General features: G+C 36.2%; 1 protein-coding gene across 7 annotated transcripts in view; it reads left to right on the top strand.

The window, feature by feature from the left end:
• LOC106875928 (tubulin polyglutamylase ttll6) overlaps positions 1–23,663 on the top strand; it is a 420,072-nt gene that overhangs the window by 204,262 nt on the left and 192,147 nt on the right. For all 7 annotated transcript variants that reach the window (XM_014924244.3, XM_089344881.1, XM_014924246.3 and 4 more), the window contains one exon: positions 17,763–17,803. In XM_014924244.3, the coding sequence (XP_014779730.1) occupies positions 17,763–17,803 (41 nt within the window). The remainder of the gene's footprint in view (positions 1–17,762; positions 17,804–23,663) is intronic.

Below are 23,663 nucleotides of genomic sequence, written 5' to 3'. Positions count from 1 at the left end.
TTTCTGTGGTGGAAGACTTATTGATTCTTATTGACCCCATATATCGCTGCTTGCATCACTTCATAAATGTGATATCTATTTTCATGGGAAGCTGAACAATAAAAGGCGTTGGGCGTATAATGCTGATATTAGCATCAAAATCAAGGGTCCAGATTTATGGTGTTGTAAATGAAACTACCTTAATAACTGATGCATGTGAAAGGGCTACATTGCAACTACTTCCATGTGTCAGCAATCATGTGTTATATTCGTCTAGAGTATTAAAAACGACTGAAACAAGATATTAAACCATTGAAAGGAAAGCCTTGATGAAGAGGACAGCTATTTTCTACTTGGCTGAAAATTTAACTTGGTCTCAGACCTTAGGCCACTAAATTTATTTTGTGTAACATATTTAGATTGCCAAAAGCAACATGTGTATGTATTTAAAAACAGACCTCAGAAATGGTTGCATTGGATTATGAAATATTATATGTAAAGGTATCTCAAATACTACGTGTCAATGTGTAATCCATGATCGAATTTATTAATAACAAGAGCACTCAGTGAGTTCAAACCTCTGCCAAAGCAACACTGTCCTCTCAACAATTAGCCGGAGATGATTTTTAAAATGGGAATGTCTGAAATAAACTCGACTGCTCTCACAAACAAGAATAGTAAAAATGAACCTGACTGCTCTCAAAAATTAAGTAAAAAAAAAAAGGAAAATAATCCAGAATCCTTGTCCGGTACTGGATTGATCCCAAAATCTAATTAGTTTGTGCCAGTCATGAGGCCAAACATCTCTGAAAGTTTCATCCGAATCCATCTGGCAGTTCTTGAGATATCTTGTCCACAGACAAACAAACAAACATGACTGAAAACAATACCTCTACCTTCGCTAAAGTGGAGGTAATAATAATATTGGTTTGGAGACCTAAAGGTTGACCAAAACCAAGAATGAGATGATTGGATAATATCAGTAATCTCAGTTGGAAGTGTAATGATGGTTGCTTCCGACAGGACTCTAGGATGAGGTGCCTGAGGACTCTGGTTCCAAGACCCTCCTAGGAATCATGGGTAGAGAAGATGGATGAATGGATAGGTGGATGATTCTTTCAACGCTTTTTGAGAAACTGATCTTAGAAAAAGTGAAAATATAAAGTTGGAGACTGCTAGTCATATTTCATCGAATATATTAATAATCCTAGGCACAAAGCCTGACATTTTGGAGAGGGGGGGGGTGCTAATTGATTACATCAATCCCAGTGCATGACTGGTACTTATTTTATTGACCCTGAGAGCATGAAAAGCAAAGTCCAACTTGGCGGAATTTGAACTCAGAATGTCAAGATGGATGAAATGTCACTAAGCATTTTGCCCAACATGCTAATGATTCTACCAGCTCACCGCCTTACCTAAGATATTAATAATAACTGGAGCAATTGTCCTACTGTTGAAAGGCCTTTTAAGTTATTAAAAGTTAAGTCACAGATGAAAGATGGTATATTGAGTAATGGAGAATTAATCCATCAAACTGCTTTAGAAATTTAATGATAAAAGTCAGCCATGAGATTTGCATTGTGGTTCAATGAAAATTTTGTGAGGTGGCTGTTGAAATTGGTGAAGACCATTGTTGTGCGGTCTAGCCAACTGTGTGTATTATAAAAGGAGCAAACTCACAAACGTTTAATGTATTTTTTTGGTAGAAATGATCTACTCTGTTGGCCATTTAGAAAAGAAAAATCCAAATAATATAACTGCCAGTTGAGAGGAGAGAACTACATTATGTCTTGTTGAAGGTTAGCTGTAGTACATTGTGTGTGAGTGTTCAAAGCTGTCTCTGGTGCAACCTAATCTGCTTGGTGAGTTGGGTGCTAAACTGTTTCAGTAAGATAAAAAGGGAGCAAATTTTAGAACATCCAAGAAGCCTCATCATGCCACACCTTCACTACTGGTTGATCGATTTATAGATCAATCACGTGAAACTGTAACGGCATACTCATGATCTCTAACTGATTATTTCATGGTTGGAGCTTGCATCCCTACAATAAGAAGCATATATCAGAAGCATGGTGGCCAAGTTATTGTGAATATATGGAATATGTAAGCTGTCTGATATGTACTAGAATAAAATTGAAACCATCTCAGAGAATACGTGCACATCCCCAAAGAAATTGAAGTATGGCTATATATGTTTATGGATTATGCTTGTGTCTAGAATAATAGACTGTTTTTAATTCCATAATACTTGTTGATGCATACCTCTGGATGGTCAGGATTAATAGTAAGATAAGAATAAAAGGAGTAAAAACAGTTAGGCCTGTATTAAGAACTGTATTTGCCAGAAATAGTGTTTCAGAAACATTAGTGTCTGAAATGAATTTCGTAATAATGACTTGTGTACATTGCTTGATAAGATCAAACGTAAAATTATGGAAATGTCTCCATATCATCTAAAATCAAATGGAATTGCTGAAAGAATGGTCGCAAGTGTTAAAAGTGGGTTTAAAAGCGTATTTACCAAAGTAAAGGTTCCATTAATGTGCATTTGATTCACATGCTTTTGAGTTACCAGACAATCCATTACACAGAAAGACTTCTAAGTCCGTCTGCTTCAATAGGCAGGCAAATACGATCACCAACAACATTGTCTTATGAAAGTGCTGCTCTAGTTTGATATTGATGCAAACTAGATTCATATTTCAAGCAGGAAATAAATACAGCTGTGACTCTTTAAGGTGAACAGGGTATAATATCTAATAAACAACAACACAAATATTGATCCTGAGCAAAATAAAGAATCACAACCATGAGCTTTCAGTGCCATTCCAGACTGTACTAACGAACATTGTGATTTGATGACTGATACAAGAACAAATATAACAAACAGTGTGGCTGCCAGGTTGATGTAAGAGTTTAGTCCCCTTGTTGAATAAAATGTCTGAACATAAAGCTTAAGATATGAATGTGGCCATATTTGAAAACACTGCATGACACAACAGTGCACGTGCACACATACATATTACCATGTACATGCACAGAGACACACTGACATGTACTCACACACACACACACACACACACACACACAACAAATACACATACACTTGTATATGCATGCACAATTATACACACGTACATGATTATGCATACATTCAAACATACACACATAGACATATGTGTCTCTATTTTGGAAACTGTATCTCATCATCATCATCATTCAACATTCTTTTTTCCATGTTAGCATGTATTGGACAGTTTGTCATGAACTGATGAGCTAAAGGGTTGCACTGAGCTCTAAAGTCTGCTTTGGCTTGGTTTCTACAGTTTCATGCCCTTCCTAGCACCAGCTACCTTAAAAGTATGCTGAGTGCTTCTTTGCATAGTATCAGATCTGTTGAGATCACCAAGTATTCACAAGTCAAGACCCCTCAACTGAATGAGGTATGGTACTGAGGAATAAGAAAGTATGATAGAGGGAGAGGAGCATGTGTCTTGCTGAAGAGGTGAAAACATGGCTTCCTATCTGGAAAGCATGGGAGAGAGAGAGAGAGAGAGAGAGAGAGAGAGAGAGAGAGAGAGAGAGAGAGAGAGAGAGAGAGAGAGAGAGAGAGATGTGAGATCAAGGCACAAAGGGAATATGAAAGACAGAATAGGAGTCAGGGACTGAAAAGTGTGACAACATGGTAAATGATTGATGGTAAAGGACGATTAGATGTGAAATACCTCTCATTAGCCATGGAATCTATAGTTTCAATGGTTGGCCAACTGATCCTGAGAGCCTTTTTCTTTGGATTGCAGCAATACTTAGAAAGAGTAAGTAGTATTGCTTCTGTGTACATATCTCAAGGGCCTAGTGTGTTGTTTAAATCTTAATTTAAAAGGTATCTTAGTTATACTTGTAGTTTATTTTTACATTATTGCAGTTTCCAATAGAGATCTTCACTCAACACATTAAACTTTCTTGAAGAAGTTACCATCAAGTGGACAAGTGTAAGTAACAAGAGAATTGCAATATAGTAGATAAGTTTGTGCATTTGTTTATGTCAGGTTTAAAGATGCAGCAAAATTCAGAAGAATTCGGAATCATTTTGACGATACTTCTGTTAAAGATATTGTAGAACATACAGTTTATATAGAAAAGTTTATTTCTTAGAAGCGACTATTTTAAGAAGGATCAGACAATATTTGAACTGTCACATAAGGTGTCAAATGGTGTGTTATACCAATTATCTTACTTGTTCTGTTTATGTTAGTAATCTGTTTTTTTTTCTCTTTCTCTGTAAACTTGTTTCTGCGTAGTATATTGTAATATTCCCTTGGACATTTACAGAATTCTTTAGTGAAGGATATGCCTGAGGTCTGTCCACTAGCATTGCTAGACAAGCTTTTTAAAATAATGAAATTTTTGTAGCTGTACAGCAAAGTTCTTATTACATTTTCTGTATGAGCTGTATTTATCTGAATTTAAGTTTGATGTTTTCTCTAAAAAATTAATTATGCCTATTGTAGTACTAACGTAAACCTTAGGTTAAAATCTTTTCTAAATGTCTAGTTGGTGCTTCTTCTTATAATGGGATATGATTAATCTGCCATTTTTGTAAAGTAGTAGTTCTAGTTAGTTAAATATTTGTTCTATAAGAGAATGTTCCTATTAAGTTACATAGTTTTGCTCCTTTAAAGCACTCCATGTACAAGGGAGTGCTGGAAAGTTCCTGGCTTTAAGGGCATCGTGAAAGGCCTGATTGGAGGCCCAAAATTTTGAGGTCTTTACAGGGCTTAGATAAACTGAAGTACCACTGCAATAAGTGTGTGAACCTGAGAGGGGAATATGTTGAATAAGATCATAATTAACTGATCCTCCTGTATTTTCTTTTACCCAAAGCCAGGAGCTTTTTAGCACCCCCTTGTAGATCTTGAATAATTTTGTACCATTATGTTTGACCTACAAATTATTTCCTTGTGTGCATGATCACATTAGTATCAATGTTGTTAATTGGTGGTGAACCTGCTGCCAAAAATCAACGCATTTTGTAAGACTGGCTTGGTTATTGAAGGGTAGAATCTCACAGTATTACACAGTACGTTTATAGTTATGTTTTCCAAGTACGACGGGGTGCTGAGAAGTTCCTAGCTTCAAGGGTATTGTGAAAGGCCTGGTTGGAGGCTCAAACTTCCAAGTTCTTTACAGGGCTTAGAAAAACTGAAGGATCACTGCAATAAGTGTGTGAATCTGATGGGAATATGTTGAATAAAATCATAATTAACTGATCCTCCTATATTTTCTTTTACCCAAAACTAAGAACTTTTCAGCAGTCCCTCATGTATGTTTATATATTTATATAAACACCATCAAAGGTAATAATCATTTAAAATTACAATTTAGGGTATCTCTTAGGATACCCTAAATTATAATTTTATGTATATATAAAACTGAAGGACCACTGCAATAAGTGTGCGAAACAATTAATGTTAGCGAAACAATTAATGACTGAAGTGCCACTTTTTCTTGAATAGAAGGTTTGTGGCTTGCTTAATGGTAGTTTTGTTTGGATCTAAACTATTTATTAGTAATCTTAACTAAATCAGTTTCAGCAGAGTTAATATGTCAATATTTAGGTTCTGCTATGAAGTTAGCTTGCGGTTCTTCAAAGAAGTTGGTTTGTAGTTCAGCAATGTAATATAAGTTTGACTAAATGCCACCCATTCTACTTTGTCATCTATCTTCAGGGCAGAGGCTAAGTTTTTCAGTTCTTTGTTAATTAAGTTGGGTGTATTTGGGTTTGTTTCCTTATAAGCTTTTGAAATATTGCACATAGAAGTCTTGTGTATGTAAAGTTATTGATCATGTATAGATTGTTTGTATTTTGCCTTGCCAGTGGAAATACATATTTTTTGTTGTTGTTGTCAGAACATACCTATACATACCATTTCCACATACTCACACACACACACACGCATGTATATGTATATATTTGTGTGTGTGAGTATATAAATATTTATGCATATTTATATACATACATACACACACATATATGTATATATATATATATATATATATATATATATATATATATATATATATATATATATATAATATGTACATACATATATATATATATATATATATATATATATATGATATATATGATATATATATTATATATATATATATATATATATATATATATATATATATATATATATATATATATATATATATATATATGTGTGTGTATATATATATATATACACACACACACACACACACACACACATATATATATATATATATATATATATATATATATATATATATATATAAATGGCTGCATTAAGGTTTGTGTACAAGGTATCATCAGAGAGTTTCTGGACTGGACATGCTGTAATCATACTTGTCTACAAAAAGTAATTCACGATGGAAATTGTTGGTAGTCAGTCTACAAACAGGTTTCATTCTATCTACTTTTGTTTAGGTATATGTGTTTGCTCATGTGTGTGTGTGTGTGTGTGCACGTGTGTGTGTGTGCACGTGTGTGTGTGTGCACGTGTGTGTGTATGTGCACGTGTGTGTGTGTGTGTGTATGTGCACTCGCGTGTGTGTGTGTGTGTGTGCGTGTCCATATCTAAAAATTTGTATCTTGAAAATTCCTCTTCACTCCTGAACCTTTGAGAGAAATGAAAAGGAACAGTTGCAGTTATTCAGACTATCTGTAACAAATTAAATTATAGAAAAGATAGACAGTTGTCTTCTACCAATGCCTGATTGAGACACTCAGTGTACACTTACCTACCCACCCACCTTCCTTGTTCTTCTATCCTATTTCTCTTTCATACTCACCTTGTTCCCTGATCTCACATCTCATTCTATCATTCCTGATAGTGAATCCATGTACTCACCTCTTCAGCAAGACACTTACTCTTGCCCCTTCTATCGTACTTTGATATCCCTCAATACTATACCCCACTCAGCTGCGGGATCTTGTCTTGTTGGTACTTGGTGACTGTATCAATGCTGGTGCCATGTAAAAAAAAGCACACAGTACACTCTGCAAAGCAGTTGGGATTAGGAAGAGCATCCAGCTGTAGAGATCATATCACATGTCAAAGCAGACATTGGAGCTTGGTTCATGTCAAACTCTTCAATCCATGCCAGCATGGAAAAAAGGGATGTTAACCCTTTAGCATTAAAACCAATCATATTGGGCCCAAACATTCTCTCTGTTTTATGTTCAAATTGCCCAGATCAGTCTCTCACACCTATCCTACAATGTCATTTTAAAAATGAACAATGACATCATTGAAATCTTGTGGCTACAACATAATGCATAAGTAATTCATAACAATGTAAATAAATAAGCATTACATTTAACAGAGTAATATCTAAATGTTAAAGGGTTAAACCAGCCAAATCCAGTCTCTCACATCTATCCTGCATTGTCATTTTGGAAATAAGCAATCGCATAATTGTGATCTCAAAGCTACAAGATGATGAATTGAAAACAATGTGAATACATAAGCATTATATTTGACAGAGTAATCTGAATACTAAAGGGTTAAACCAGCCAAATCCAGTTTCGCACTCCTGTCCTATGTTGTCATTTTGGAAATGAGCAATCACATAATTGAGATCTCAAAGCCAGAAGATAATGCATGATTAATTCAAAATAATTTGAATAAATAGATATTACATTTGACTGAGAGATCTGAATGCTAAAGAGTTAAATGAAGATGATAATGTTTATGATAATGATGTTCAATTCTTCAGTTTTGGTTTTTACATCTCAATAAAGTCCCTCAAATATGTCTGGAAATATATCACCAAGGGATCTGACAATACTATATTTGTTCCAACACGGCAAAGCAGGGGCAGTGAAGTTACTCAGTTCCAGTAAGAATAATTCTTCATCAATAATGTGGGTTTCTGATGAGGTGACAAGCTGGCAGAATTGTTACTATGCCAGGCAAAATGCTTAGTGGCTTTCGTCCATCTTTATGTTCTGAGTTCAAATTCTGCTGAGGGTGACTTTGCCTTTCTTCCTTGGTACAGCTTGGCACCAGTGACATCGTAACTCATTGTAACAGCTGAGTGAACTGGAGCAACATGAAATAAAGTGTCTTGCTCAAGAACACAACACACAGCCCAGTCTGAGAATTGAACTCACTACCTCATGATTATGAGCCTGACACTCTTACCGCTGAGTCATGCACCTTCGTATATATTGGGTACAGCTCTAATATCATATAAGCTGAGTGTCTTCACAACTCTTCATGCTGTTTCTTCTTCATTGTATTTATTGCAGTCTCCTTATTTGAATGTGTGGATTTTCTCTAGGCATTCCAGTTTCTGGATGGTAGTTCCATGAAGGGTATTCTTCCTGAAACTCCAGTTTGTACTCATTGTTCAAATTATTTTAAGAATTATGAAATAACAAGAACACAAGATAATGAATTTATGTTCAATAATAATTTCAAATGAAATTTAAAATGCATTCAAATTTATTTAATCCAATGATCTTACTTAATCTACTTGAATTACGAATATATTGTTTACACAATTAAATCACAAAATGTACTGTTAATATTGAGTGCATATTATGCAATTTGCTGTTAATATTGAGTGCATTAGACAGTCAGGTGCTGAAAATGCACTTGATAACAACTGCATTTCTTATAAGAAGGATAACTTCTTCTCAAGAACAGTGTTACATCAGACTGAATACACTCTCATTAAGAGCAATTCCTCATTAAGAATAATTTATAGCTGTGTTTCAGCATGGGAAATAATGCTGCATATTCTGGTAATATATCTACAGAATGGTGTATATATTTCTGAGTATGTGCCTCTGTTTGTGTGTGTGTGTGTATAAGTCTGTGTGTATATTTAGTGAACACACCATAAACAAGTGTTGGGGTTTAAATGAATGAAAAAATGTGGAGAACTTTAAACGAAAAAATTTTCAAACAAATTTGTAGATTGCAAGAATAGAAATGGAAAAATGTAGAAATCAAACAATAATAAAATAGATATTGAATAATATGTATTGATAACTTGAAAACAATTTGAAGGAAACATTCAGTTTCAGACGATATATATATGAAATTATTGAGAATGTGAAGAACGTTAAAAAAAAAAGACCTGTAATTTTGAGAGTGAATATGTAATTGTAAAAGAGATATAAAATGTAATAAATGGGTATTATATTAAAAAATAATAATGTTGGACATGAAAATATTAAAATTTGTAAAAATCATTGAATCTAAAACTTTAAATGATTCGGGGTGAAATAATTATATCACGGAATATTTAGAATGATGTATATTTCGAATGATGAAAAAACAAAAACAAAAAAGTATACAAAGAATAAAAACAGAAGCAGGAAACAAGAGCTAGTATTTCAGGAAAATTATTTTTCGTCTTTTAGTTTTTTCCTGTGAAAATAAAGAGATGAAGACATGCATACATACATACATACATGCGCACCCATTTGAATGTACATAATACACATGCATACATATATATTACTGTTATATTCATCATCATCATCATCATCAACAGCAGCTGCAGCAGTAGTAGCAGTTGCAGCAGCATTATCATCATCACCTTCATCAACATTGTTTTAGTTTCCACTTTTCTGTACTTGTGTGGGTCAGATGAAATTTATTGAGGTAGATTTTATACACCCAAATACTCTTATTGTTGCCAACCCTCTGCCGTTTCCCAGAAAGGTAATATTTTCCCCATGACTAGACATGTTTCCACGGAACACTGGAAATGGAAGACACCAGTTTTATGAAGATGACGCTTGTTTATAACTATCCTGTGATATAAAGACAAGGAGGTACAAATACATGCACGCACACACACGTGCGTGCACACACACTGACAGATAGACACACACAGACACACACACACACACACACTACAGACTTGTTTTACCTTCTGTCTACCAAATCCACTTGGTTGGTGTAAAGCTATTATAGAAGATACTTGCCTGTGTGTGTATGTATGCATGCATGTATGTATGTATGTATTTATGCATATATGTATGGATGGGTGGGTGGATGGATGGATGTGGTCCTCCTATTCTTCCTCTTAATATTCCTCTTCCGTCTCCACTTCCTCCTCATCATGAACTAATACAGGTAGGAGCCTCCTGGCATTAATTAATAAGTATTTACCAAGAATCCAGAGATATCATAAACTCTTTAATTCCTATAACATCAAAGTTAGCTACTCATATTTAGATAATATCACTTCCAATGCTGTACATCATAACAGACATAATATGTACCTGTTCAGACTTCACTTGATGCTCTAATCTGTAACTTCTGAAATCCTACCAACTGCTCACTTGGAGGATCCTGCCTCTCAAGGGCTGTAGCCTATAAAGCCATCTTTGCAGCATCTGATGACATCACAAGATGCTATAAGGGCATGACAACCGATAACTTTAAAAGAAGTTACTTGCAACACATGTATTCCTTCCGGTCTAGAAACAGGAAAATCCTACTTCCTTGTTCTACTTTACCTGGAGACTGAGTCCATTATAACAATTCTCCCAACATCACAAGGGATGTGCTTGACAGGATCCCTTCTTACTGGCCTGGAGCTTGTAATTGCCAACTCTGCTACCATAAGAAATTGCACATACTTCACCAACCTGCAATGACCTATCATATTGTTGATAAAAAAAGGTAAGCTCTATTAATGAACTACAAATCTTTAGCTGCTGATAACCTAGATGCACTAACTGAGGCCTAGCTGCTCTCCAATTTTATTGTTGTCATCTACTACAGATATTATGTTTTAGTTTCGTTGGGTTGTAGTTCACTTGTTTTTTTTTAGTATTTATGATTATTCACTTGCATAACTCAATATTTTTGACATCATGCATAAATGTATTTCTTTTGTATTGCATGTCACAGAACTATGTCTAAAAGTCTATTTCAATATATGTCAATGTATGAGTGCTTTTAAATTCAGGAGCAAATTATTCTTGCAATTCTTAACAGATATAGATCTGGCTTCAATATCATCCTGCCAAGGACTTTTACCATTGCTGTTCTATTCTGTTAAGTGAGAGTTTGCTTTGGTAGAATTGTAACTACTTAATTAATTATCTAGTTTATTGATTATTTTATTAATATTAGATGCATCAAAGGCAGCGAGCTAGCAGAATCATTAGCATGCCAGGTGAAATGCTTAGCAGCATTTCATCCATCTTTACATCTTTACATTCTTAGTTCAGATTCTGTTGAGGTCGACTTTGTTTTTCATCTTTTCAGAGTCAATAAAATAAGTACCAGTTGAGCAGTGGTAGCAATGTAATTGACATACATCCTACCTCGAATTTGCTGTGTCAAAATTTGAAACCAATATTAGCTGTATTAAGTTGTACTACCTAGTTGTACTATCAAGTTGTACTATCAAGTTGTACTATCAAGTTGTACTATCTAACTGGCCTTACTTTATCATCATCATCATCATCATCATCATCATCATCATCATCATCATCATTTAAAGTCTGTCTTCCATGCTAGCATGGATTGAATCGTATGACAGGAGCTGGCCAGGTAGAAGACTGTAGCAGACTTCTATATCTGTTTTGGTACAGTTTTTATGGCTGGAAGCCCTTCCTAACACCAACCCTCCTGTAGAGTGGACTGAATGTTTTTTTACATGGCACCAGCACAGGTGAGCTCAGTTTTGGCAGTTTTTTTTATAGCTGGATGGCCATCCAAACACCAACTACTTCACAGTATGGACTGGGTGTTTTTACATGACACCAGCACTGGCAGAGTCACTAATAACTTAGAAGACAAAGGATTTTGACAGGAACAGGTAAGGAGGCATTATAGGAAGTGATCTTGTATCAGATGATGAAAGATTAGCATGTGACAGATAGACAAAGACAGAAACAGGTTATATGTAATATTATTTACTAAGAAGGCGGTGAGTTGGCAGAAACGTTAGCACGCCGGGCAAAATGCTTAGTGGTATTTCATCTGTCTTTATGTTCTGAGTTCAATCTCTGCCAAGGTCGACTTTGCTTTACATCCTTTCGGAGTCGATAAATTAAGTACCAGTTGCATACTGGGGTTGATCTAATCGACTGGCCCCCTCCCCCAAAATTTCGGGACTTGTGCCTAGAGTAGAATAGAATATTATCTCGTAAGACTAAACACTAATATGCTCAATACCTTTTTCAAAATATCAATACTGTGTATAATACACAGTCTTAAGAGATGACAGTCTATCTGTAATCTTTTAAAAAATGCTAATGAAAATATGAAATGCTAATGAAAATATGAAATGCTAATGAAAATATGAAATACATAGCTATTAAATTCTTGAGAAGAGAAATATAACAAGAAAGCTGTCTGGTAATGTTTTTCTTAAACTAAAAGCCGTGATGTATTACATAACATAGGAATGAACAATTAATGTCAGTCTTGCATGGCTAGACATCTTTGATGAGAAGAAATACAATTTCAAATAATCTAGTTACAACACCCAGCATAATACTAATCATTAGCAGTAAGGTGAAGGTTAGCATGGCAAAAGTGAGAATTTTATAAATATTATAATAAAAGTAAATGCTTGTAATGAATTAGTTATGATATCAAGGTGAGAGTCAACAACACAAATTTCTTAATCTAAAGGTAAAAGGTAAAGACCCCGTTTGGTCATGAATGACCATGGTATTGCCCCTAGAGAGCTCCCCTCTGAGGCACAAGTTTGGGCAAGGTTGTTTATGGAAGACTGGTAGTTACCCATGCATACTTGCTTCCCCTCTCCTCACCATCAATGTTATCTAAGGGAAAGGCAAAGGGCAATTACAGCATGGCACCAGTGACATCGCTACTCATTTCTACAACTAAATGAACTGGAGCGATGTGAAATAAAGTGTCTTGCTGAAGAACACAACTCACAGCCTGGTCTGGGAATCGATATCACAACCTCATGTATATATGTGTGTGTGTGTGTGTGTATATATATGTATATATGGGTAAAGACCCTGTTCGGTCATGAATGACCATGGGATTGTACCTAGAAAGTTCCCCTCCGAAGCACAAGTCCAGGCAAGCTTGGTTATGAAAGACCAGTAGTCACCCATGCCTACCTACCTCCTCTCTCCATGCCACCAATGTTATCCAAGGGAAAGGCAAAGGCTGATACAGTTTGGAACCAGTGATGCAGTGATGTTGCAACTCATTTCTGTAGCAGAGTGAACTGCAGTAACTTGAAATAAAGTGTCTTGCTCAAGCACACAACACACATCCCAGTCCGGGAATTGAACTCACTACCTCATGGTTGTGAGCCTGACACTCTAACCACCAAGTCATGTGCCTTCCTTCTTAATCTATCACCACTATATATATAAATGTACCATATAGATATTCTTCCAGTGTTACCAAAGCTATTTATCTCAGATAAATGTCTGGAGATGATAAGAATTTTCCAGTGCTCTCTGTTTGTGTGTATGTGTGTGTGTGTGTGTAGGTGAATTCTTGAATCAAAGGAAAAATTTTATTGAAATTTGAAGGAATAAATTCTGAAGTATACTCAATAAATTTTGATGCTACTTTCTTTAACAACTACTGATAAGTAGGAATTGTAAAATATTCGAATGAAAACAGCTTTCAACATTATCTTATGTTATGCAGCCAGCATATTTTGATAGAAATACAAATATTGAATAATATATAAACATTTAGTAAATGTCACTTCTTATGAAATGTAAAAACAGTGGAGTATTGATATGCAAGACATAAAGCTGTAAATCAGCACACTATAGACTTGTACCATGTCATTTAAATTATTATTTGTGTGATATTTCCTAACTAGGATTCATTGGATGGCTGGCTGTATGAAATCATCATCTTCATCATCATCATCATTCTCATCTCCATCATCATCATCATTCTCATCATCATCATCGTCGTTGTCATCATCATCAGCATCATTGCCTTAATATCTACTTTTTCAAATAGATGGTGGGGATGGAATTTTGTTGGGGTGGATTTTCTTACAGCTGGATGCTCTTCCTTTTCACCAACCCTCCTCACCTGTCTCCAAGAAAGGTAATGTTACCCCATGACTAGACATGTTTACTACATGAAAGATTGAGAATGAAAGACGCTGCTTTGAATCATGGAGATATTCATTTACAACTGTCATACAATGCCAAGGCAAGGAAACAATAATTCACACAGTCGTCGGATTCGGTTCGATTTTGATTTCAGATTTCAAATTCATTTGCCTCAATAGGTCTTCACAAGCAGAGTTTAGCATCCAATGAAGTAAAAATACGAATAAGTGAGCTGGCTACACTTCTGGCAGAGGCTACAGATTATGCTCTCACTTGGCTTGCCGGGTCTTATCATGTACTGCATATTTCCAAAGGTCCCGGTCACTAGTCATTGCCTTGGTGAGGCCTAAAGTTCGAAGGTCTTGCTTCACCACCTCATCCCAGGTCTTCCTGGGTCTACCTCTTCCACAGGTTCCCTCAACTGCTAGGGTGTGGCATTTTTTCACACAGCTACCCTCATTCATTGTTGCCACATGTCCATACCAGCGCAGTCGTTTCTCTTGCACACCACAACTGATGTTTCTTAGGTCTAACTCTTCTCTCAAGGTACTTACACTCTGTCGAGTATGCACACTGACATTACACATCCATCGGAGCATACTGGCTTTGTTTCTTGCGAGCTTACGCATGTCCTCAGCAGTTATGGCCCATGTTTCACTGCCATGTAGCATGGCTGTTCGTACACATGCATCATACAGTCTGCCTTTTACTCTGAGTGAGAGGCCCTTTGTCACCAGCAGAGGTAAGAGCTCTCTAAACTTTGCCCAAGCTATTCTTATTCTGGCAGCTACACTTTCAGCACATCCTCCCCCACTACTAACTTGGTCACCTAGATAGCAGAAGCTATCAACTACTTCTAGTTTTTCTCCTTAATAAAAATAATGATAGTAATAATAAGAGCACTCTGAGAATGCAAACCTCCGCCAAGGTAACACCAACGTCCTCTTAATGATTCACCAGGGATGATTTTTAAAATGAGAATATCTGAAATAAACTCGACTGCCCTAACAAACTAGAATACTAAAAATGAACCTGACCACTCTCAAAAATTAAGTAAAAAAAGCAGAAAAATAATCCAGAATTCTTGTCCAGTACTGGATCTATCCCAAAATATAATCAGTTCATGCCAGTTACAAGGCCAAACATCCCTGAAAGTTTCATCCGACTCCATCCAGCAGTTCTTGAGATATCTTGTCCATGGACAAACAACAAAACAAACATGACTAAAAACAACACCTCCATCTTCGCTAAGGCAGAGGTAATAATTTTCACAGAGAGGGAATAATGACAACAGCCCAGTACGTGACTGGTGCTTATTTTATTGACTTTCCTGCCAGAAGGATAAAAGGCAAAGTAAAACCAGGTGGTATTTCAACTCAGAATATAAGGTAGGGAGGCTAAATACTGTAAGACATTTGGTCTGGTGTTCAACCAGTTCCAGTGATCCATTGATCTCAGGTTAGAAATCTGGGGAAAAGGAGTTAGTCAGTTTGAATCAACCCAAGTATTTCACTGGTACTTTATTTTGTTGATCATTGAAGAATGAAAAACGAAGTTGACTACAGCAGAACTTAAACTCAGAATCTAGAGAGCCAGAGCAGATATTACATGCATTTTGTCTGATTCTTAAATGATTCTACCAATCTATTGGCTGAAAACGGCAGCAGTAGCAAGCAACAGTAGCAATAACAGCAGCAGTAGCAGCAGCAGAAACAACAACAACAACATAATTTCAGTAAATAAATCACTATCACAAACTCAGGTCGTTAATTACATAAAAGTTGTTAAAAGACTTGTTTGTTCTCACTGAAATTATTCATTCCTCATAAAATCATTTGTTTCTCAAATGAGTAAGCACTTTGATTAAATATCACTCACTTGGAATATCAAAATGAAATCAGAATAAGACAATGAACCATCATTCTGTGTACAGTGCTTGAGCAGTTGCAGAAGTCACTGTTTTTTTTTTTTTTATCCTTTATCTTGCAACAAGGGTCAAATATACTTCTGTCTAAGATACACTCCTACTCTCTTAAGCACATGAAGAACAATCTGACAGTTGTTCAGAGACTCGAGAAGCTTTGTCTATGGCAGTGATTCTCAACTGGGGTCCCTGTGGCCCTTGGAGGTCCATAGAAGATTTTGTTATTAGAATTTATGTGCAATATACTATGTGGGCTCACAATCATGAGGTAGTGAGTTTGATTCCCAGATCGGGCTGTGCGTTGTGTCCTCGAGCAATACACTTTATTTCACATTGCTCCAGTTCACACTCAGCTGTAGAAACGTGTTGCAACATCAGTGATGCCAAGCTGTATTGGCCTTCACCTTTCCCTTCAATAATATTAGTGGCATGGAGAAGAGAGGCTGGTATGCATGGGCGACTGCTGGTCTTCCATAAACAACCTAGCCTGGACTTGTGCTTTGGAGGGGAACTTTCTAGGTGCAATCCCACGGTAATTCATGACCAAAGAGGGTCTTTGCCCTTTTACCCTTTTATACTGCTTATATTTCTACAATGCACGAAAGTAGATGTTAAATGGTGATGATGTGTGGCTTAGTGATTAGTGATTTGACTCATTATCATAAGGTTGTGAGTTCGGTTATCGGCAGTGTATTGTATCCTTGAGCAAGAAGCTTTACTTCACATTGCTCCAGTCCACTCAGCTGGCAAGAATGAGTAGTACCTGTACTGTTCTACTCATAGATTGCATTTGTGATGTATGAATTAGCTGGTTGATTTCTCTTTCTGAAAATCCCAGTTTATCCAGATTCTCTTTTAAGCATTTACTAACAAAACCTAGTGCTCCAATTATTATTGGTATGAATATGAATTCATAGTCTGGATATAGAAGCTGAATGTTTTGAAGCAGTTGTCCTTAGATATCCTCCTTTCCTTTTATTTTCAAAGGGATATTTACATCTACAGAGCAGCTGACCTCTATGATGGTACATACCTTTGCCCCTCTGTCCCAAACAACAATATCCAGCCTGTTATGTTTACATTTGACAGAAGTTCACGTGGTCATGCTAGGGTGGAGTCAGTGCTGGAGGCAGCAGGGATTTATCTCCCTACTAGCGTTATAAACAAGCATGCATTCTGCACCAAAAGCCAATATCAGAGTTTTTTTCTCATGGTAACTACAGCAGTATAGTTTGTTCTAACAGAACATCCACGTTTAAGTGGGGACAAATATTACTTCTCGATATTAATGCTGCCTCTGTCACTAACATATATTTTTTTTACAACAGAACCTGTCAAACCATCCAACTCATGCCAAAATGGAACATGGACATTAAAGGGTTAAACACACACAAAAAACAAAAAACAAAGGTTTTATTGGGTAATGTAGTCTTGACCTAGATACTCTGTGTTCAACTAAAACATTGAATGACTTTTAATGCTCGATTATGGCTGACATTGGGTTAAACAACAACAATTATTACCAAATCACTACCGCTATCATCAGCATCAACATCAACTTCACTGTCATTACTGGTTTAACCTTTTTTCATTCTACTGTACTTCCACCTATTTTAATAAGCACAGTATATGCAAATGTTTAATTTTGTAAAGTCAAACAATTTATGACAGAATCGAAAGATGAAATTTAATATATGAAAATGTGAAATAAAATAAAATGGCTGAATATTAGATTTTTTCTTTCTTTTTGTTTTTTTGCAGATGGTTGAGTGTTTCCTTAGCTAGTTGTAAATATGAAGTTGGTGAGATATAATCTATTTTTAATTTAAATTCTTTTACACATTTGACAATTTAATCTAATTTAATTTCATGTTGATTTAAATGGTAAAATTAAAATTCATTATTACTAACAAATTGTGTATACTGGCATTGCAGAGCAAAATCTGTGTATTATGTGAACATAATTTTTGCTACTCCAGCATGTCTGGGAGGATCACCTTTGCTGTTTATCTTTCAAGATTGAGAAAACACAGCATTTCAAACACTGGATTTGTAAAACTGTAAGAACATCCAGTTATCTAGCACTATTTGTCCTTTTTCTTTTTACTCTCATTCAGAGTGCAAATTGTCCAGTTTAACACAACCACTTGGCACCTGGAATACCTTTGGTGGAGTCCACTCTGTTGCTAGCATTCAAGCCAGATATTTGGTTTAACCTTTTAGAATTCATATTACTTCTTTAACCCTTTTGTTACCAACCTGGCTGAAACCGGCTCTGGCTCTGAGTACAAATGCCTTGTTTTTATAAGTTTTGAATTAAAATCTTCCATTAAACCTTAGTCATAATTTATGTTCCTAACACTAACTGAATGATAACTAAGTTATTTTACTAAATTCTTTGTTATATTTAAAGTAATTGAAAGAAACACAGAGCATCTCAAAATAAATACAGTAACGAAAGGGTTAAATATAATGCTTATTTATTTACTTTGTTTTGAATTAATCATGTATTATCTTGTATCTTCAAAATTTTAGTGTGGTAACTGTTTATATTTACAATGAAATTATAGGGTAAGTGTGAGAGGCCTGATGTGGCCAGTTTGGGCACAAATCAGGTAGAGTATATGGGCCAGATATGGCTGATATAAATGCTAAAGAGTTCAAGATACCTTTGTTCCTTCCTCCCTCTAGTCTTTGAGATCCTGTCAAGAATCATGGTCACTCCAAATAGAAACTGATTGATGCTCTGACTTACAGTCCACACCATGCTTGCAAGGAAACCAGGCATAAAATAAAGATGATTTTGGTCTGTCTCTGATTATGTTCCTTAACGATCAGTCAGATTTATGTCTTGGCATCCTCCGAGGGTCACATAATACATACCGGACAAAATACTGCGGTCGATTCTAATTGAATAAAACTGCCAAGGGAACTGCCAAGTGACTAAAACCAGTAGAAAAAAATATGAAAAAATTCTGACATAAGCACAAGGCTTAGATTTGGGGAAAAGGAAGGGGTTTAGTCAATTAAAACAAATCCTGTATTTGATTGGTATATTATTTTGTTGCCCTTGAAGGAATAAAAGGCAAAGCTAACCTTGGTGAAATTTGAACTCAGAATGTGAAGAGCTAAAATATACACTGTGAGGCATATTGTCCAATGATTTAAGGATTATGCTAATCTCAATAATTTCCAGTTTAGGCAAAAGAAGTTTGCTTCCCAACCACATGGTTCTGGGTTCATTCTCACTGCATGGCACCCAGAAGCATGTGGTTCTTACCATACAGCCATGTCTGTGCTTAAACTGTGACTGTGAAAGAGCTCTAGAAATGAATCAAGGTATTTGCAGAAGTGAGGCATGGCTATCTACTTAAGATGTTTGCTTTAATCACACAATTGTAGAGATGACTTTAGTCAATGACATCAGCTCCAGTACTGCACTGATATTTTTTTCATCCTGAAAGGAGGAAAGACAAAGTTAACTTCTGTGTGATTTAAACTCAGATTGTAAAGCACCAAAACAAATAAATTAGAAATTATATTTTTAATCCTTTTCTTGCCATATTTCTTTTCAAAAACTCTGTCTTTGTTTCATTTAATTTTGAAAATAATGAAGAATTTGGTAAAATAACTTTTCCATTGTTAAGGTGGCTTTTGGAACATATATAAGCATAAAATTTCAACGGAAGGTTTTAATTTAGATGGGAGGTTTTTTAAAATATAAAGTTTGTATCATAGAATCTGGGGTGATCTTAGGCAGGTTTGTATGAAAAGGGTTAACATAGTGCATAGTGAAGATGCATGGCTCAGTGGTTCACAATCATGAAGTAGTGAATTTGATTCCTAGACTGGGCTGTGTTGTTTTCTTGAGCATGACACTTTATTTCACGTTGCTCCAGTTCACTCACCTGTAGAAATGAATTGTGATGTCACTGGTGCCAAACTGTATCAGCGTATGCCTTTCTCTTGGACAACATTGGCGATGCTGGTATGCCTGGGTGACTGTTGGTCTTTCAGAAGCAACCTTGCCCAGACTTGTGTTTAGGAAGGGAACTTTCAAGGTGCAATCCCATGGTCATTCATGATTAAAAAGGATATCTTTATCCTTTACCCTTATATTCAACTTAATAAAGATGTCTTGTTAGAACACCAAATACTGCATTATTAACCTCAAAAGACTCTTTCATATTGGCTCTTGATGCATAAAAGTGCACACATAGATTATAGCAGACAAGAACCACATGTCATTGGTGTTAAAACCCCCATATCTTGTGATTTCATTCTAGTGGAAATGATAAGTGGAAGGCTACAGTCAAATCTTGCTGCTATGTTATATAATATATCTGGATCTTTTCAGACACTCATGTCACAAATAACCAGTAGGCTTATTAAAAATTAATTATTAGTGATGGAAGAAGTTTTAATACTAAAAAGTAATCTTTATGTCCACTGATGATTTCCAGTAGAATGAAATCGCATGATATGGTGAGTTTTGAAGTCCATGACAGCTGGTTCTCATCAGCTATGATCTACGTGTGTGCATTTATGCACCAAGTGTCTATATGTGAGGATCTCTCAAGGCTAACAACGCAGTATTTGATGTTCTAACTAGGCATCCACATTACGTTTTCGTATTAATACTTCTTCCATTGCTAATAATATATCATCATCATCATCATTTAGAATCTGCTTTCCATGCTGGCATGGGTTAGATGATTTGGCTGGAACTGGCGAGTCAGAGAGCTGTATCATATTTCAGTCTGGTTTGGCATGGTTTCTACAGCTGGATGCCCTTCCCGATGCCAACCACTCCAAGAGTGTAATGGGTGCTTTTAATATGCCACCGGCATGGGTGCTTTTATGTGCCACTAGCATGAGTGCTAGTCACATGACACTGGCAATAGCCATGGCTATGATTTCACTTGGCTTGATGAGTCTTCTCAAGTACAGCATATCACCAAAGGTCTCGGTCACTTGTCATTGCCTCTATGAGGCCCAACGTTCAAAGATCATGCTTTGCCACCTCATCCCAAGTCTTTCTGGATCTACCCCTTCCACAGGTTCCCCCAACAGTTAAAAATCAGCACTTCTTTGCACAGCTGTCTTCACCCATGTGCATCACATGGTCATACCAATGCAGTCGTCTCTCTTGCACACCATATCCGATGCCTCTTATGCCCAACTTTTCTCTCAAGACGCTTACACTGTCATACATGCACACTGACATTGCACATCCAGCAAAGTGTATTAGATTAATTTCTTTCAAGCCTTCTGATGTCCTCACTAGTCACAACCCATGTTTCACTGCTGTGTAGTATAGCTGTTCGCACACAGGCACCATACAATCTGCCTTTCACTCTGAGGGGGAGTTACCAGCAGAGGTAGGAGCTTTCTGAACCTTGCCCAGCCTATTCTTCTAACAGCTATGCTCTTGGAGCATCTGCCTCCACTGCTGATTTGGTCACCAAGATAACAGAAGCTATCAACTACTTTTAGGTATCCCTACATTTCTAGTGTTTACTGTACATGTGCTCCTGCCACATGCAAAGACTATTTTCCTTGTTAACCCCTCTCAGATTCACACACCTATTGTAGTTGCCCTTCAGCTTTTCTAAGCCCTGTAAAAGAACTCGGAAGGCTGGGCCTCCAACCAGGCCTTTTGTGATACCCTTAAAGCCAGGCACTTTTCAGCACTCCATCATATATATATATATATATATATATATATATATATATATATAAACAAACATATATATATATATATATAAATAAAGTCAATCACTACATCAAAGTGGCTGTTCCATGTTACTAGTTTAACCTCAGGCAGATCTTCTGTCAGCTGGTTATTGGTGTGACACTGCACCCTTTATAGACAATATATATTGCTAGCAGGGGGAGCAAACCATACCATCTTCTAGCAGATAACAGGATCACAAGACCAACTTAGTTTCAAGCTGGTAGGCTTGTCTTTAGTCATGGGTACCTGGTCACTAGAGTGATAGCCAGGGTCTGCTCCAGCCAGCGATATATTGTAAACAAAGCGACCATCTGATTTGCAACAAGCAAAATAGCTAGTTATAAAACCTCAAGAAGAGATCAGAGTAGTAACTATACTATAAAGTAAAGTCTGTTCCATGTTACTACTAATTTAACCCCAGGTAGATCTTCCACTAGCTGGTTATTGGTGCGATGCTGCACCCCTTATATACAATATATATTGTATGTATTTTTATACAATATATAATGGACTTCCACATAGTTGCTGTCTACAAAAATCATTCAGAAGACATTGATTGACCCAAGGATATAGTAGAAGCCACTTGCCCAAAGTGCTATACTATGGGACTGAACCAAAACCACATGGTTGCAAAGTGAGCTTGTTACATTTTGGGCTGGAACTGTTTTGCCTACTTTGCAGTTCAGTGATCAGCAATAGAAAATGCATTCAAGCATGAACTTTTATTGAAAGCATTCGTTCCATAAAAAGTATGGAAAGCTCTTTGTTAGAGGAATATTTTCTTTTAAATGATCTCAATATTTTAAATGTGCATGTCAGCCTCTTATCTTCTTGGACTAATGGTCAGTTCTTTGTAGATCAAAAAGGTAATTATCATTAATAATTATGGTTGTTGTTAATAATTAATAATTTCTTCTTTACCTGGACTCAATCATTGGTCTTAGAATATGATGGGATACTGCCTTGAATGGGTTTTGTTGATTTTGCTGATCTCAGAACTTATCAATTATTTATTTTTATGAAAGCATTAAAAGCCTTAACTCAGGTAAAATATACTGTAAGCTATTTTCGTTCAGTGCACCTATTTCTCTTCATCTTATGCTAACATTCTTCTGAGTAAGTGTGTGCATGTATGTGTGTATATATATGTATACATTCATACATACATGCATACATTTATATATATGTTTATCTAAGTATGTATATATATATATATATATATATATATATATATATATATATATATATATATATATATATATATATATATATATATATATATATATATATATATTTAGATAAAGATAGTTATGGCCAGTCTTTGGAGTTACCCTGTGTTTCACACCCACAAGAGCTTTTCTTCCTTCATTTTGAAGAGAGGTTTATAGGCCACTGGCCATTAGGGTCTGAAGAGACGCTGTGATGCTAAGCACTTTATGGACATGAAGCCCAGGGTAACTCCATAGGCCGGCCGTAATTATCTTCATCTAATTTCTCCACTGCTCTGTAACTTAAAATGTGCTTCTTTTTCGGATTTATGATTTACTGACAATATATATACATATATATATGCAATGTGCTTGAGAAGACTTGTTGAGTCAAGTGAAATCGAAATCATAGTTGTGGCCAGTGCCGCCTGACTGGCACCTGTGCTGGTAGCATCTAATAATTAACATTTGAGCGTGGGCCGATACCAGTGCCCCTTGACTGACTCCTGTTCCCATAGCACCTAAAACACACCATCCAAGCGTGGTCAATGCCAGTACCCCCTGACAGGCTCCTGTGCTGGTGGCACATAAAAAGCACCAACTACACTCATGGAGTGGTTGGCATTAGGAAGGGCATCCCACTGTAGAAACCTTGCCAGATCAGATCGGAGCCTGGTGCAGCCTACTGGCTTACCAACCCTCAGTCAAATTGTCCAA

This window comes from Octopus bimaculoides, chromosome 2 (assembly GCF_046866305.1).
Source record: "Octopus bimaculoides isolate indiv1 chromosome 2, ASM4686630v1, whole genome shotgun sequence".
In the NCBI taxonomy this organism is placed as follows: Eukaryota; Metazoa; Mollusca; class Cephalopoda; order Octopoda; family Octopodidae; genus Octopus; species Octopus bimaculoides.
Note: the sequence above shows the minus strand (reverse complement) of the source record. Positions and strands in the feature narration are given on the sequence as shown.